At 49.0% G+C, this 12,634-nt stretch overlaps 1 protein-coding gene across 13 annotated transcripts in view; it reads left to right on the top strand.

The window, feature by feature from the left end:
• Anks1b (ankyrin repeat and sterile alpha motif domain containing 1B) overlaps positions 1 to 12,634 on the top strand; it is a 1,036,613-nt gene that overhangs the window by 998,459 nt on the left and 25,520 nt on the right. For all 13 annotated transcript variants that reach the window (XM_010629141.3, XM_033763852.1, XM_010629138.3 and 10 more), the window contains 2 exons: positions 8,677 to 8,688; positions 9,634 to 9,720. In XM_010629141.3, the coding sequence (XP_010627443.1) occupies positions 8,677 to 8,688; positions 9,634 to 9,720 (99 nt within the window). The remainder of the gene's footprint in view (positions 1 to 8,676; positions 8,689 to 9,633; positions 9,721 to 12,634) is intronic.

Genomic DNA, 12,634 nt, shown 5'->3' with positions numbered 1-12,634 from the left:
AATTAATGAAATGCCTGTTTTTAAGTAGGGGAAGGAGGAAAACTGCTTTCCTGGTATGAGAAAGTTACTATTTTAAGCAAAGGGTAAGTAGGGGCTGGAGATTTAGCTCAGTGATTCCACCTCCTGCTTCGCAAGCACAAGGACCCGAGTTCAATCCCCAGTACCAAAAAAATTTTTTTAAAGAATAAGTAAATTTTCTACTGCATTAAGGTTTTAGAAACTTTCTTTCCCAAGGGCTTAAGTAGCTTTATTGTAGTTTTCGTTGCGTCTGTTCCTCTGAACCTGTTTGATTTTTCAAAATTTTCAATCTAGAAGCATTTCTGAAGGATGAGTTTTCAGATATGTAAATTTCCGGATAATTATCTGTACCTTGGTTCAAGTGTGAGGACCATCTCTGTTCTATGTCTTCAAAGAAGCAGTAGTGAAAATGAGCAATGGAAAAGGGTTGAAAGCTTTAAAAGAAAGTTAAGCTTTAAAACTAGATAGAAATATTAAATTTAAAAGGCCCTTTCCTTAGAAGAGACTCAAATTAAAATCACATGTACTTTATACAAATTCCTTGTGTGCGGAATTGTCATTTTCAGAAGCAACTTCAGGAATATTTCTTCGTAGGAATAACCCACTGGAAAAAAACTTATAAGCAGCTGTTCCCGAAGTCTCTGTGGCCCAAGCTTCCTGAGAGAATCTGGGCTTGGAGAGCCATCGGTGGCAGAACGTGTGCTGCTGGGCTGTGTCTTCACCGCAGCAGACAGTGAGATAGCGCGCAGCACCGCCGGCCACCCTCCCGACCCCTTCCCGCTCACCTTTCCCTTGGGCTGTTCGCAGGGAATGGATTACCCGTCAGAAGACCCATCGCAGGCAGGCCGGGAGTGTGGCTCAGTGCTAGAGCACTTGCCTGGCATGCACCAGGCCGTCTCCGTCTTGTCTCAGTTTGGCTCTGTACCCAGTTCTCTTTATTCTTACTTGTACAGCTCGTACTACGGGGTCCCCTGGCCCGTGATGCGCTCACTGCTTCCCATCACTACGAGAAGCCATGGGCTGCTTTTATCTGTGCTCCCTGCTTGTCTTGAACTAAGTATGTTGGTTCCGTTGGTCGTCATAGCCCAAATGCGCTGTTCTGCTGCAGGCCTGTCCTTGCCTCCGCCACCTCACTGCCCTCCTCACAGCACACGGCAGAGGACTCCCCCAGCTGTGCCCGGGTCTTCCCGTGGCTTCGGCTCTGCGCTGCTGGGCCCATGCTGTGCTTTGTGAAAGGGACACTAAGTGAGAGTGTCCAGCCTCCGAAGGACAGCAGCAGCTGCTGTGTGGCGATGGTCATCGTGTCAAAAGCTCAGCCTGTTTCATACGTTCACAATTGGCCTTTTTAAACTAAAATCGTACAATTAAACGGTGTTTTGTTTCTTTTCTTCCATTTTATTTCAGTGGCACATGTCTGCAGTACATGAAGTTTGCATCCATCTTAAGGGATAGGTACACACAGAACACATCTTGATTTTCTTTATTCCTCTTCCCCTCCCAGACCACCTCCCTCCATCCGTCTCTGGGTCTCCTTTCTTCCATGTTTCTTAATACAAAAGCGGTGCACACCCACTGTTATCCACTTCTAAACCTGAGACCAGAAGGGAGAAGTAAAAGCAGCTGCGGTTTTACCACCCAGGACTGGTACACACCTCGCAGTTAGTGCCTGGTCATGTGTGACCTTTCAGACCGATTACTTATGCATTCTTGGGAATCGCTTTCCACTTAAGATGGAAAATTTCTGTACCTGCTGTTTTATAATCTATGTTAAAGCACAATGTATTTTGAAATCTTTTTATTCCTATAAATATTCATCCTCAGTATTCTTTGCAGTGGGTGATGACAATTTTACAACCACAGCTGAGCCAAATTTATTTAACCAATTCCCCTTTTTGATCACTGGGTCTCTTCACAGTTTTTTTTCAAATTATAAGCAATATTCTGGGTGACAGCCCGTTCCCTAAATCTTTTACCACTGGTCTGATTGTTTCTTTAGAATAAGCCACTAAACAGAGAAGAGCTGGGTCAAGGGACACACACATCTCTAAACTCTGGATAGCTGTTGCCAAATTGCTTTCTAAAAAACGCGTTCTTCACACACCCAGAAGCTGACCACTAGCACATGTTAGTTGTTGTTTCATCCCAGAGCAAGGTGAACGTACTTATCATCTTTTTTTGTTTGTTTTGTTTTTTTGAGACAGGGTCTCACTATGTAGTTGAGACTGACCTATGTAGCCCAGCTACCTGACATTGCAGCGATCCTCCTGCCTCAGCCTTCCGAGTGCTGGGATTACAGGCGTGCACCACCACGCCCAGCTGTACTTAGCATTTTGAGTGTACTCCTAGTTGGAGAAGTGGGGAATTCTTATGAGAAACCCTGTACTTGAAGCATGGCACCTGGTCTTATCAGCTCTATTTATCAACATCTATTTTAGGTGTAACTCTAGAATCTGTCTTTCTGACGACTGCTCTTTATGTGAAGAATGTTTTCTGCTCTCCCAGACCCTGAGAAACCATGAAAGGATTAAATATTCTGTCTTAAATGCTCTCAAGACTAAGAGCTGTAGCTAAATGCTAACGAAGGGTTTTTGGAAATCACTTATCGAGTGGAGAAGGCGTGTTTTGATAAACTGGCTTCTCCGTGAATGCAGTACAACCGACTTTACATGCATAGCGGCAGAGAGCAGTTCTGACAGTGACTTTCAATCAAACTGATCAACGCATTTTTAGAACAGTTGTTCTGAAAATGGGGGCCCCAGACATGCCACATCAGCAGCATCTGGAAGTTTGTTAGAATTACACATCCTCCCCCTCCTTGGTCCCCTAGTTCTTGAAGCAGAATTTCTGGGTTGGGAGCCCTGTGATCTGTTACTTACCAAGCATGCTGCGGGCTGCATACACACAGGGTGCATCCTGTGGAGGCTGCTGGGTAGGTGGGCTTCCCGGAACAGACTCACTCTGTCGCTCTGCCTGGGAACTAGCCAGATGGCTAGAGGACCAGAGGGAAGGCACTGCTTGTCCTCCACCACATTTGGGCCAGGGTGCATGTGCTACATGGGTAGAACCACATCTCAGGCCTTCAGTGAGGCTTGAATGGCTACTTCCCCACCATCTGTCCTTGTCACATGGTCTTAGCTGGGTTCAGCATCCCCAGTGCAGTCTTCTTAGGACAGTAAAGTCCTTGAGAGGTTGTCTAGCCTCATTTCCCAGACAAATGAGGACACCCCACCACCACCGAGTCTTTGGAGACCAATGGGAGCCCAAGATGTTTGCAAAGAGGAAAAACATCTAGCTGCCCAGTCCTCAGTCCACCCTCCCAGGAGTCCCTCCCTGCCTCCCTGCCTCCCTCCATGCCTGCATGGGAGCCTGCTGCCTGCTGCAGAAATGAAGACCTGACCTCCTCTGCTCAAGGCTGGAAAGCCACGGGATCTCGGCAGCTTCCTCCATCCCAGAGGAAGCTCCCGGCCACCCCTGGCCACACCTGCCTCTCTGTGCACCTGCTGGACCCTCCTCGCTGCCTCCAAGCACCAGGCCCTCTGGAAAGTGTGCCGAGGCTTCCGGGTACGCAGATCTGTCTTCAGACTCCTCACTGAACATCAGCCCCTGGTTGTGTTCCTCCAACAGCTGTGGGCTTCGGCAGCCACGAGACTGTCAGCCACGGCACAGTGCACAGTGAGCCAGCTTGGACTTGCAAAAAGGCGACTTGATGGGTTCAGCGTCAGACTGGGTACCGGTGGTTATCAGGGGGACAAAGCAAGTAAGGTGTGGATGGACCTCAGGGGTCACGCCATGCAGGAGGGCAGCGGAGCCCCAAGACCCAAAAGAAAGCATAAGCCGAGAGGCTGCTTGTGGTCTGCTCTTGGCCTTACCACCCTCACCGCCTGGCTTGCTTTGCTGCACACAGTCACCACAGTACTGCTCAGTGTATTTTATAATCATCTGAAAGCCACTGAGGGCTCCCAGACATAATTGCTTGATCCTATTTTAATTTACTTGCTAAAACTGAGTATAATGATTAAGCTTTGTAACTAAGGAAAATATTGTATGGTAAAATTAATAGTTATGAGTCAGCACTGAAAGTCTAACGGGAAAGCATATTCCCAGGTAGCACACGGAAACACTTCCCTGGTCTACACTTCTGACACGCGGCGAGTGGCTGCTCCCTCATCTCCCTGCTGCAGCGGGGACATAGATGACTCTTACAGGAACAGTACAATCAAAGTTACGGTGAATGTTTAAACTTAAAAATATGTATTATAGTAAAAGGCATATTGCGATCAATCTCCTATCCCACTGTTCTTGGGAACACACTTGTCTTTCATTGCAACTTTGGAAAAAAAAAACCGCAACAGCAATAACCATATTTTTCTGTCCCTCTGGACTCACACTCATCACAGTGGCTCACTGCGGAAGCGTTCATGCTTGGGGAAAGCTGTGCTCTGAGATCAGAGCCCATGCCCTAGGGAACAGGACACACCCGTGCTCTTGGCTGTGTTCCGAAAAGGAAATACTGCAGCCAGCCCTCTGCCTCCTCAAATTCAACCAACCACAGAAATTGAAAATATTTGGGAAAAAAAAACTGCCCCTGACCCGAACTTGTGAGCTTTTATTTGTGATCCCCTACACAGTGCGGTGTAACAGCGGCTTATCCAGCCTTCACATCACACTGGGCAGTGTCAGTCATCTAGAGATGATTTAAAATGCCATGAGAGCAGTACGTGTTTGGTCCGCGGCTCCTACACCATCTTCTATGAGATTGGAGCTCCGCAGAGTTTGGTTATTGTGGATGAGTCCTGGGCTTGGGAGACAACACTGACGGACAAATACATTTATTTCCAGGACATCCTTACAGCTAAAATGAAAGCATCAGTAGTGATCTGACCTGATACAAAGCAAGTTCCTAACGTGTAATTTAAAAGAAAAAGAAGAAAAATTATCCTTTCTTTTCCTTAGTGAATCCAGAAATCCTTCTTTTGAAAAAACAAGGCTCTGTTATTCAAGTGCTAATTCTGGAGGATATTTCTGGTGGTACCTGAGGATACAGAATTGTGATTTGCTTTTGTTTAGTGATTCCAGAGAATATATACTCAAATGCTAAATATAAGGCTGCCTTTGAATTTAAGATTCGAAAGTCGTATTTTATTTTAAGTTTCCAAACTATAGCTATAAAACTAAAGTATTATTTGTCTTGGCATAATAAAAGGCAATAATCTTAACTTGGGAAACTATGAACAAAATGGAGGTGAACGCGTGAGTGATGCTTTCTGAGGGGGGCCGGGGATTTAGCTCAGCGGTTCAGCCTGCCTCTCAAGCGCAAGGACCCGAGTTCAATCCCCGGTACCCCCCACAAAAAAACACACTGAAGGAGGGCAGGGAGCTGTGAAGGTTAACCTGAGACCTCCCCACTGAGAATTCAGGTGCCAGTTACAAATCTGCCTCCTCCTGAAGCTGGCACCGAAGGGGAGGGAACTTAAAGACTCTGGAAAACGTCCAGAATTCCACAGAGAGCAGGGGACAGGGACAAGCTACTAGAAACGAAAATGAACTCTAAGGCTTCCCCTGTGGGTTTTACTGGGGAAATGAGAATTCTGTCTATATGAAGAAGGCTGGGATCCTAACATAAACATGAGGGGTCTTCAGTTATACAGATGCCCAGCAAAGCACACAGAGAGGTCATGCCACGCAGTGTGGCCCACAGTGGGGCATCCCACAGCAGGGGGTTCCCCGTAGGTGCCCGGAAACTGAAAAGGAGGGAAATGGTGACCCCAACGCTGGAGAGCAAAGGGGAAGGTGGGACTTAGACTTCCTGCGATTAAACTGGAGATCTGGGCTCACGTTTCCGCACCTGCAAAGCCTTCACAAAGTGAAGTGGCTGCTTCTTAGATTTCTTACCTCCCTGGTTGGGCTCCCTGAAGACGCAGCATATTCGCCTTCTATGCGCTCTCATCTTTCATTAAAATTGTGTGTAAAACCACGTCTTTGAAAGCTCTGTCAAAGCATACTCTCAGAGGGCCAGGGATTTAGCTCAGCGGTTCTGCCACCTGCTTCACAAGCACAAGGTCCTGAGTTCAGTTCCCCGGTACCCACTCAAAAAAGCATTCTATCAGAAAGTACCCTAAAAAGAAGCCGATTGTCACTTCTGAGCCAGGCCATGAAGACCTCGCACGGAGCCCCTGCGCTCTGTGGCCGGCCAGGTCACGGGATCAGAAGTACAGCTTGCCCCCCGGCTTGGAATACGTGACCCCCAACACTGCTGTTCATCGAAGCCCGCGCACAGCCTGCATTGTGGATACCAGGCGCTGCCTCCAGTCAGGAGAGTGCAGGTTCTTAGGACCCAAGAAGGAAATGTTCGCGGAGCGTCTGCTGTGGACTCTGCAGGTCCTGACCTGTCGCTGAACCAGCCCCCACTCCCTCAGGGACATCCCTGACCACAGAGCTCCTTCTGTCTGCTGAAGCTGCTCTTAACAAAATCGGCCACAAATCTTCCCTGTCCCTGAAGCCAGGATTTCACCCAGGAAGCCCAGTAAAAGTAGCATCTCCCGTGGGTGCCAGCCGCGGCGTCGGTGTGGATCTAAGCCTCTCCTGCCCTGGGGCGTCACACTCTGCTCTCCCTTCTTGGCGATGTCTTCCTTGGCTTCCGGGATGCCGAGCGTGAGCCTCTCCCCGCCAGTCTGGGGCCTGACCAGTGGCCCGGTTCTTGCTCCTCCTGAACCACCGGGCTGGCTCCCACCTCCTCGGCCGCCCCTCTCCGGATTTCCAGGTCTGACTCGCTGTGGCACCCCTGCCTCCGTGGCCGCCCTCCCGCGCATTCATCTTCCACGCGGACCCCACAGGCGCCCTGCCTTTCTCGTTGCCGCAGCTTCGCTTAGAGTCTCCCGTGGATTTCCACACCTCCTGCCCCTACCTCCGGCTGTTCCCATCCGTCCTCCTTGCAACTCCAGACCCCCTTTCTGCACCGCAGCCTGTGGGTGACTTCCCCTGGCAGAGTAGCTCACAACCTTCCAAACCCACGGTCGTTCGCACTCATTTCCTACCGGGCACCAAAAAGCACCACACGAGTTCCCGCTCCCTGGTGCGCTGTACGCATGGGGGCGGGCGCTCTGTGCCACCAGCCGCCCTTCAGCCTCCCAGCCTCTTGGGGAATTCCTGCTCCCCCTGCGAGAGCCCGCTCCATCACTCCTGGCACACAGTCCCGGTTTGTTGGGTGAATGCATGAATGAGGTCTTGCCCTGCTCTCATGCAAAGCGAGACTCTCCCTGGTGTCGGCGTTTCACCAAGTCACCCTTATACCCGAGCAGGCCAGGCCCTGCCTGGCGGGGCTTCTGTGCCGCCCCAGCCCTCTTCCCCTTTCTGTGCCCACCTCCGCGGGTCCCCTAATGCTGTCGCTGAGCTTTTCCCTTGATGGGCACAGGACGCTGCCCAAAATTATCACGCAATGGCTGAACAGACTATATGTGGATTTTCTTAAGAATAACACCTTGGTGGTTTCATCTTAATGTTAGCTACGTGCTGTTTCGTGTTCCAGATCCGTCCAGGAGAATATATGCATGGCGAGAGATCAGCGAGGCAGTTTGCGAAGTCTGTTGTTTTTGTAGAGTCCTTTACATATAGTTAACCAGACAATTGCTTGTGCCTCCCAGAACTTGCAGAATTCAGCCTGTGCTTTGCCTTAAACCTAACACACTGTGGGACATCTTGCTGCACCTGCAATCCCAGCACTTGGGAGGCTGGGGCGGGGGGCGGTGGTCACTGTGATCCTGAACCCAGCCTGAGCTACATAGCAAGAACCTGTCTCAAAAAACAAACCAAAACACACACACACACACACACACACACACACACACACACACACACAGCATGTTATGCCTTATAGCTTTGCGGTTGATTTTTCTTGCACATTTTCAAGAAGTGGTTGGGAAAAGCAGTGAAAAGAAAAAAGTTTGTAACCTTATATTCATTTTCATAATATCTCTTTGGCAACTGCAAAAGAAAATTGGCAATTCTAGTTAATTTCAAAAGTAGTAAAAAAAAAAAAAGCACATCGTGAGCCTTTTCCCATACTGAAGGAAACAATATCAAATAATACTCTTAGTAAAGGTCTTTGTCTTTGAAACATGCGTCGGTGGCTCTCAGAAAGAGGCGTCAGGACAATCAAGACAATGGAAACACCCTTACCAGAGTCAGGCCGAAAGCTGCCAGATGATTTCCATTACCAAGCAGACCAGGTTTCGCTCGCCTTCCCATTAAACGCTTCTTTTATTCCGATCACGTTTGGGAATTTAAAAACAGGACATTGGGTAATACAGATGAAGAAAGCGAGGAAGTTCATGTTTGGTTCCCAGTCCCTTTAAGAGACATAAGATAGGTACCTGGTTGTCGAAAGCTCAAACCAGAGAGTTCTTGTGTGCCAGACCCGAGATGGGCAGTGTGGTGAAGAGAATGAGAAAACAGAAGAAAAAAGAGTCGGGGCCTGTGAAAGCCTGCAGCGTTCTCTAAAAGAACGGTCTCTCTGAGCCTGCGCACGTCTGTAGCGCCTGCCCTGTTGCGGCGTCTTTTACTTTTTAATGAAAACTATTGGAGTGGTTTTCTCCCTCTCACCCTCTCGTGTGTTTTCTCTCCTGTTATGTCACCACCTGTCCTACCTGGGAAATCCTTCAGGCTAACTGTCAGGTAGGTTCTCCCCGACGTCCCTGTGATTATTAAGGGGCCCCATGGAGGAGAATGAAGTAAACAGGCCGCTGGGGTGTGGGGCTGAGTGATGGCACAGGAAAGGCACATCCTAAGCTATGGAGAGACTGTTTGCAGATGCATGGACCTGAAGAAGCTGCACCCTGAGCCCAGGTGAGCATCTGTTGTGAGAACCTAGCCTCAGGGAAGACCGCAGCTCCAGGGGTAAAGTAGGTTACCTGGACAGCCCAGCATTTTTGCGGTAGCTTAAAATACAGACTGCTCCTACTGGCCTCTCTGTGACAGAGCAGTATTATACCCTGTGTGCTCACGTGTGAGCCTGCTACAAATACAGTATCGGCTTATGGCTTTGGCCAGGTTTAAGAAAAATTCACAGCGATGGACTTTAAAATCTCTGTTGTAGCCGGGCATGGTGGAGCATGCCTGTAATCCCAGCACTCAGGAGGCTGAGTCAGGAGGATCACCATGCGTTCTAGGCTGCATAGTTGAGAGCCTGTCTCAAAAATTTGAAAAACAAAAACTTTTTAAAAAATCATCATTTTTAGGTACATATCTAAGCAGTCTCTGTGCCTTGAAGAATAAAGGTGACTTGAAAAAAAAGGGAGGTAGTGGTCGTATAGAATTTGTTAATGCTGAATGCACCCCTGGAGTTGTCCAAGGCAGGGAGACTCACCTCATTCTCTCAGCAGCAGTGGGGTTTGGGAGTTCAGGAAGCTGCAGGGCCAGCACTTCTCAGACCCTCATGTGCAAGACACTTTACAAAGCCCAAGAGAAGACAGACAAGTTAGAATGTGCTTGAGGTGTGTTTGTGTATGTGTACGTATGTTGTGTTTAACTTGAACTCGTTTTTGTCTTTCATGAGGAAAAATGTGTTTCAGTCGCCACGCAGCATACCCTGCTCTAACAGCTTTCTTATTTTAATTTCAGAAGTCTACAGAGCAAATGAAGAAGGTCCCTACTATTATTCTTTCCGTCTCATATAAAGGAGTCAAATTTATTGATGCGACAAATAAGGTAGGTAGCACACCGCTCTCTGGTTTAAATACCGGTGCCTGTGATCTAAAATCCCAGCATTTGACGTTTGGATCACTCCGCACCCCCACCTTCATGCTTGGTGCTCGGAACTGTAAATGCTCGTGTGCACATGAGCGCGCGCACAGAGGAAGGTGAGTTCAGCAGAAGCCTGGATCTGAGGTGGCTTCTCTCACAGACTGTGGCCTCTCACCCGACAGGTTCCTTTGAATCTAGAGAACGTTGAAAGTGGGGCGGCCGGGGATTTAGCTCAGTGGTTCCAGCGCCTGCCTTGCAAGCGCAAGGACCTGAGTTCAACGCCAGCCCCAAAAGGAAAGGAGGGGGAAAATAGTTGTAGAAAAACAAAAAGACAATAATGCCATCACTTCCCTGTGAGAGGAAATGTTACTAGAGGAAGAGCTGGGGTGGTGCTTCCATTTCTCTGGAGATATATATGTCCTTTCCTCTGTACACGAAATGAGTGCCTGACACCAGGAACACCCCCCGACTTGTGTTCCGTCAACTGCATTTCATTCCCAGCTGCTGAGATGGAAGAGACTTTCAGCTGCACGTTTTCTTGAGAGATACGATCAGAAAAGAAGCTCGGGCCAAGATGGGTCTTTGTACTTAGAGAGAGCACAGTCTGCAGGTCAAGTGTGGACTACTGGGTTGCGTTTTACCTGAAAAGTGACCCAGAGGCTTTTTCTGGGCAAAGATCACGGATTCCTACTGCGGAGCTAGAAAGCTCAGGTGGGAGCGCTCTCCCTAAAGGTCCCAGGTTTCACTCCCTCCTCCTCCCAACTCATAAAGTACAAAAGGCTAGAAATGAGGTGCTCACCGAGGTGAATGGTGACTGCCTGGTTTTAGAGAGAAGAGTGTAAAGTCATCAAGCAAGTGAATGTCAGCAGTGGGAACCTGGGGCAAAGCAGCTGGATTTAGGTATCAGGGAAAAGTTCGGTGGGCATTGGCTTCTTGGTGTCTATAATGAACCTGAGGGTCTGCGTCAAACGGTTAGAAGCTTTTCCGATTGGTTTCCTATAAGGAGATTATTGCTTTCAGCAGTCAGTTGAGCCCAAGCTCCCCAAATCTACTTCACGAATCTACTTCCAGTTCTAGGGGAGAAAAAAAAAAAACAAAACAATAAAACCCTGAAACCCAGGCAGATGAAACTCATGATGAAGGCGCATTCTCACGCAGGCTGACAACAGCTGAGCCATCTTTAGAGCAAAGTGCGTCGTGTTGTTACTGCTGACAGATTACACTTGTGGGGCCTTGAATCAGAACAGCCCAGTCGATTTGTTGTTTTTTTTCCCCTTGGAGGAGACAACTGCAGTTCCTGGTACATAAAATTAGCTCAGCCCTAAATTATAGTCGGATGTTTAAAAAATTGCAGAACTCTGGAATGCCTACTGAACGTCCCGCTGTGTCCTGCTATGTCTACATGTGAAAGAAGCCCTTAGCACTGGGTGTTTTTCCCCTAACGTGGAGCAAATGCCTGTGCACCATTTGCATTTGGCAAACTTGAAGAGCAATGCATTTTCAGTGGATGTGTTTGACACTCGATTATCCACTTGGGTCCTGGCAGTCGCTGAGCGAGGGGTGTTTGCCCTGGGAAGTTCCGCAGTCCTAACGCTGTCATCCCGCTGCCTCTGTAGTATGAGCGCCCTCCTGACCCACTCTCCACCATCAGAGCCAGCAGGGAGAGCCCTGGCAGGTCCGTTGCCTTTTGCTCGCCGACACTTTGAGACATGTAGAAGTTGATGCTCCTGTACCTCAGAGGGACGTTTCTGAGTCAATCACCAGCAATTAGATGAGTGATCCACAGACCTCTGCTCACCAGTGACCCCCCTTTGGATGGATCAGCAGAGAAAGATATGCACAGATGACTTTGTGTAAATAAGGACACTAAACACAGAAGGGAGGGCACATCTTTCCGTTCCTTGCAGCGTGGTCCTCTGTGTAGCTTTTGGAATCTCCAGCACTGGCAGCGTGCATCTCTTGGTGGCAGGCAGAGCCAGCCTCTCTGTGACACGGAGCAGGACATGCCTGGCTCTTTCAGGAGCTGCGGGACCTTCCCTTCTTCCAGCTGTGTCTCCGATCTCCCCGAATGCGAGCATCAGAAGAGACACTGGGGGACTTGGGCAGTGTCTAACACTTGCTATGCGGGATGTTGAAGCACAGAGATTGTATGTCGAGGGACAGGAGAAAGAAATCATGGAAGCTGCCTGGGCAGGATTGGACTGTAGGATGCTGGAAAACAGCCACCAGACAAGGCTAACGCACTGGCTTCAGCAGGTGCACCCTCCCGCTGCGGTCCAAGAGGAACCCAGGGCCCTGGCAGGCCCCACTACATTTGCCTCCAGCAAAGACCACAGGAGAGCCAGGAGCAGACTGCTAGACTCCTAAGTCCTTGCACTGCTGTGGTCTTGGCGGGCAGCTTTGGCCGAAAGAGAAGGATTTGTGAGACCAAGCATATGTGAAGATCTCACCATTTCAGCTCCGGTGGCTGCCTCAGCTGTACAACCAAAGGGCACACCTGCCTGCTCATGTTTTGGCTTTCATTGCATTTTATTCTTTCGCAGTTCCTCTCCTGACCTCTTTCCCTCCTCTAGTAAAACAAAGGGAGCTGCGCAGTCCAGGACAGACAGCGGAGGGCCTGAGGCCTCTGCCCCTCGGCTGGGTGCCTCCTTGTGGTCACACAGGCTGTTGGTCACGCAGAAAGACTAAAACGTGGGTGGCGTTGCAGTCTTGTGGGCTGTTTCTTCTATTACTCCACAGCTACCTTCCACCAGTTCATCTGAAGTACAATGGATAATTAATTATGTGTTAATCACCCTTCCCTCCTGATATCCCCCATTAGGCGAGGTGAAAGATGAACCTGCCAGTAAAGCATCTCTTTTTTTTTTTTTTTTTTTTC

This window comes from Fukomys damarensis, unplaced genomic scaffold (assembly GCF_012274545.1).
Source record: "Fukomys damarensis isolate Sample0158 unplaced genomic scaffold, DMR_v1.0_HiC HiC_scaffold_15, whole genome shotgun sequence".
NCBI classification, from domain to species: Eukaryota; Metazoa; Chordata; class Mammalia; order Rodentia; family Bathyergidae; genus Fukomys; species Fukomys damarensis.
The sequence above is the reverse complement of the archived record's forward strand: the minus strand, read 5'-3'. Positions and strand labels throughout refer to the sequence as shown.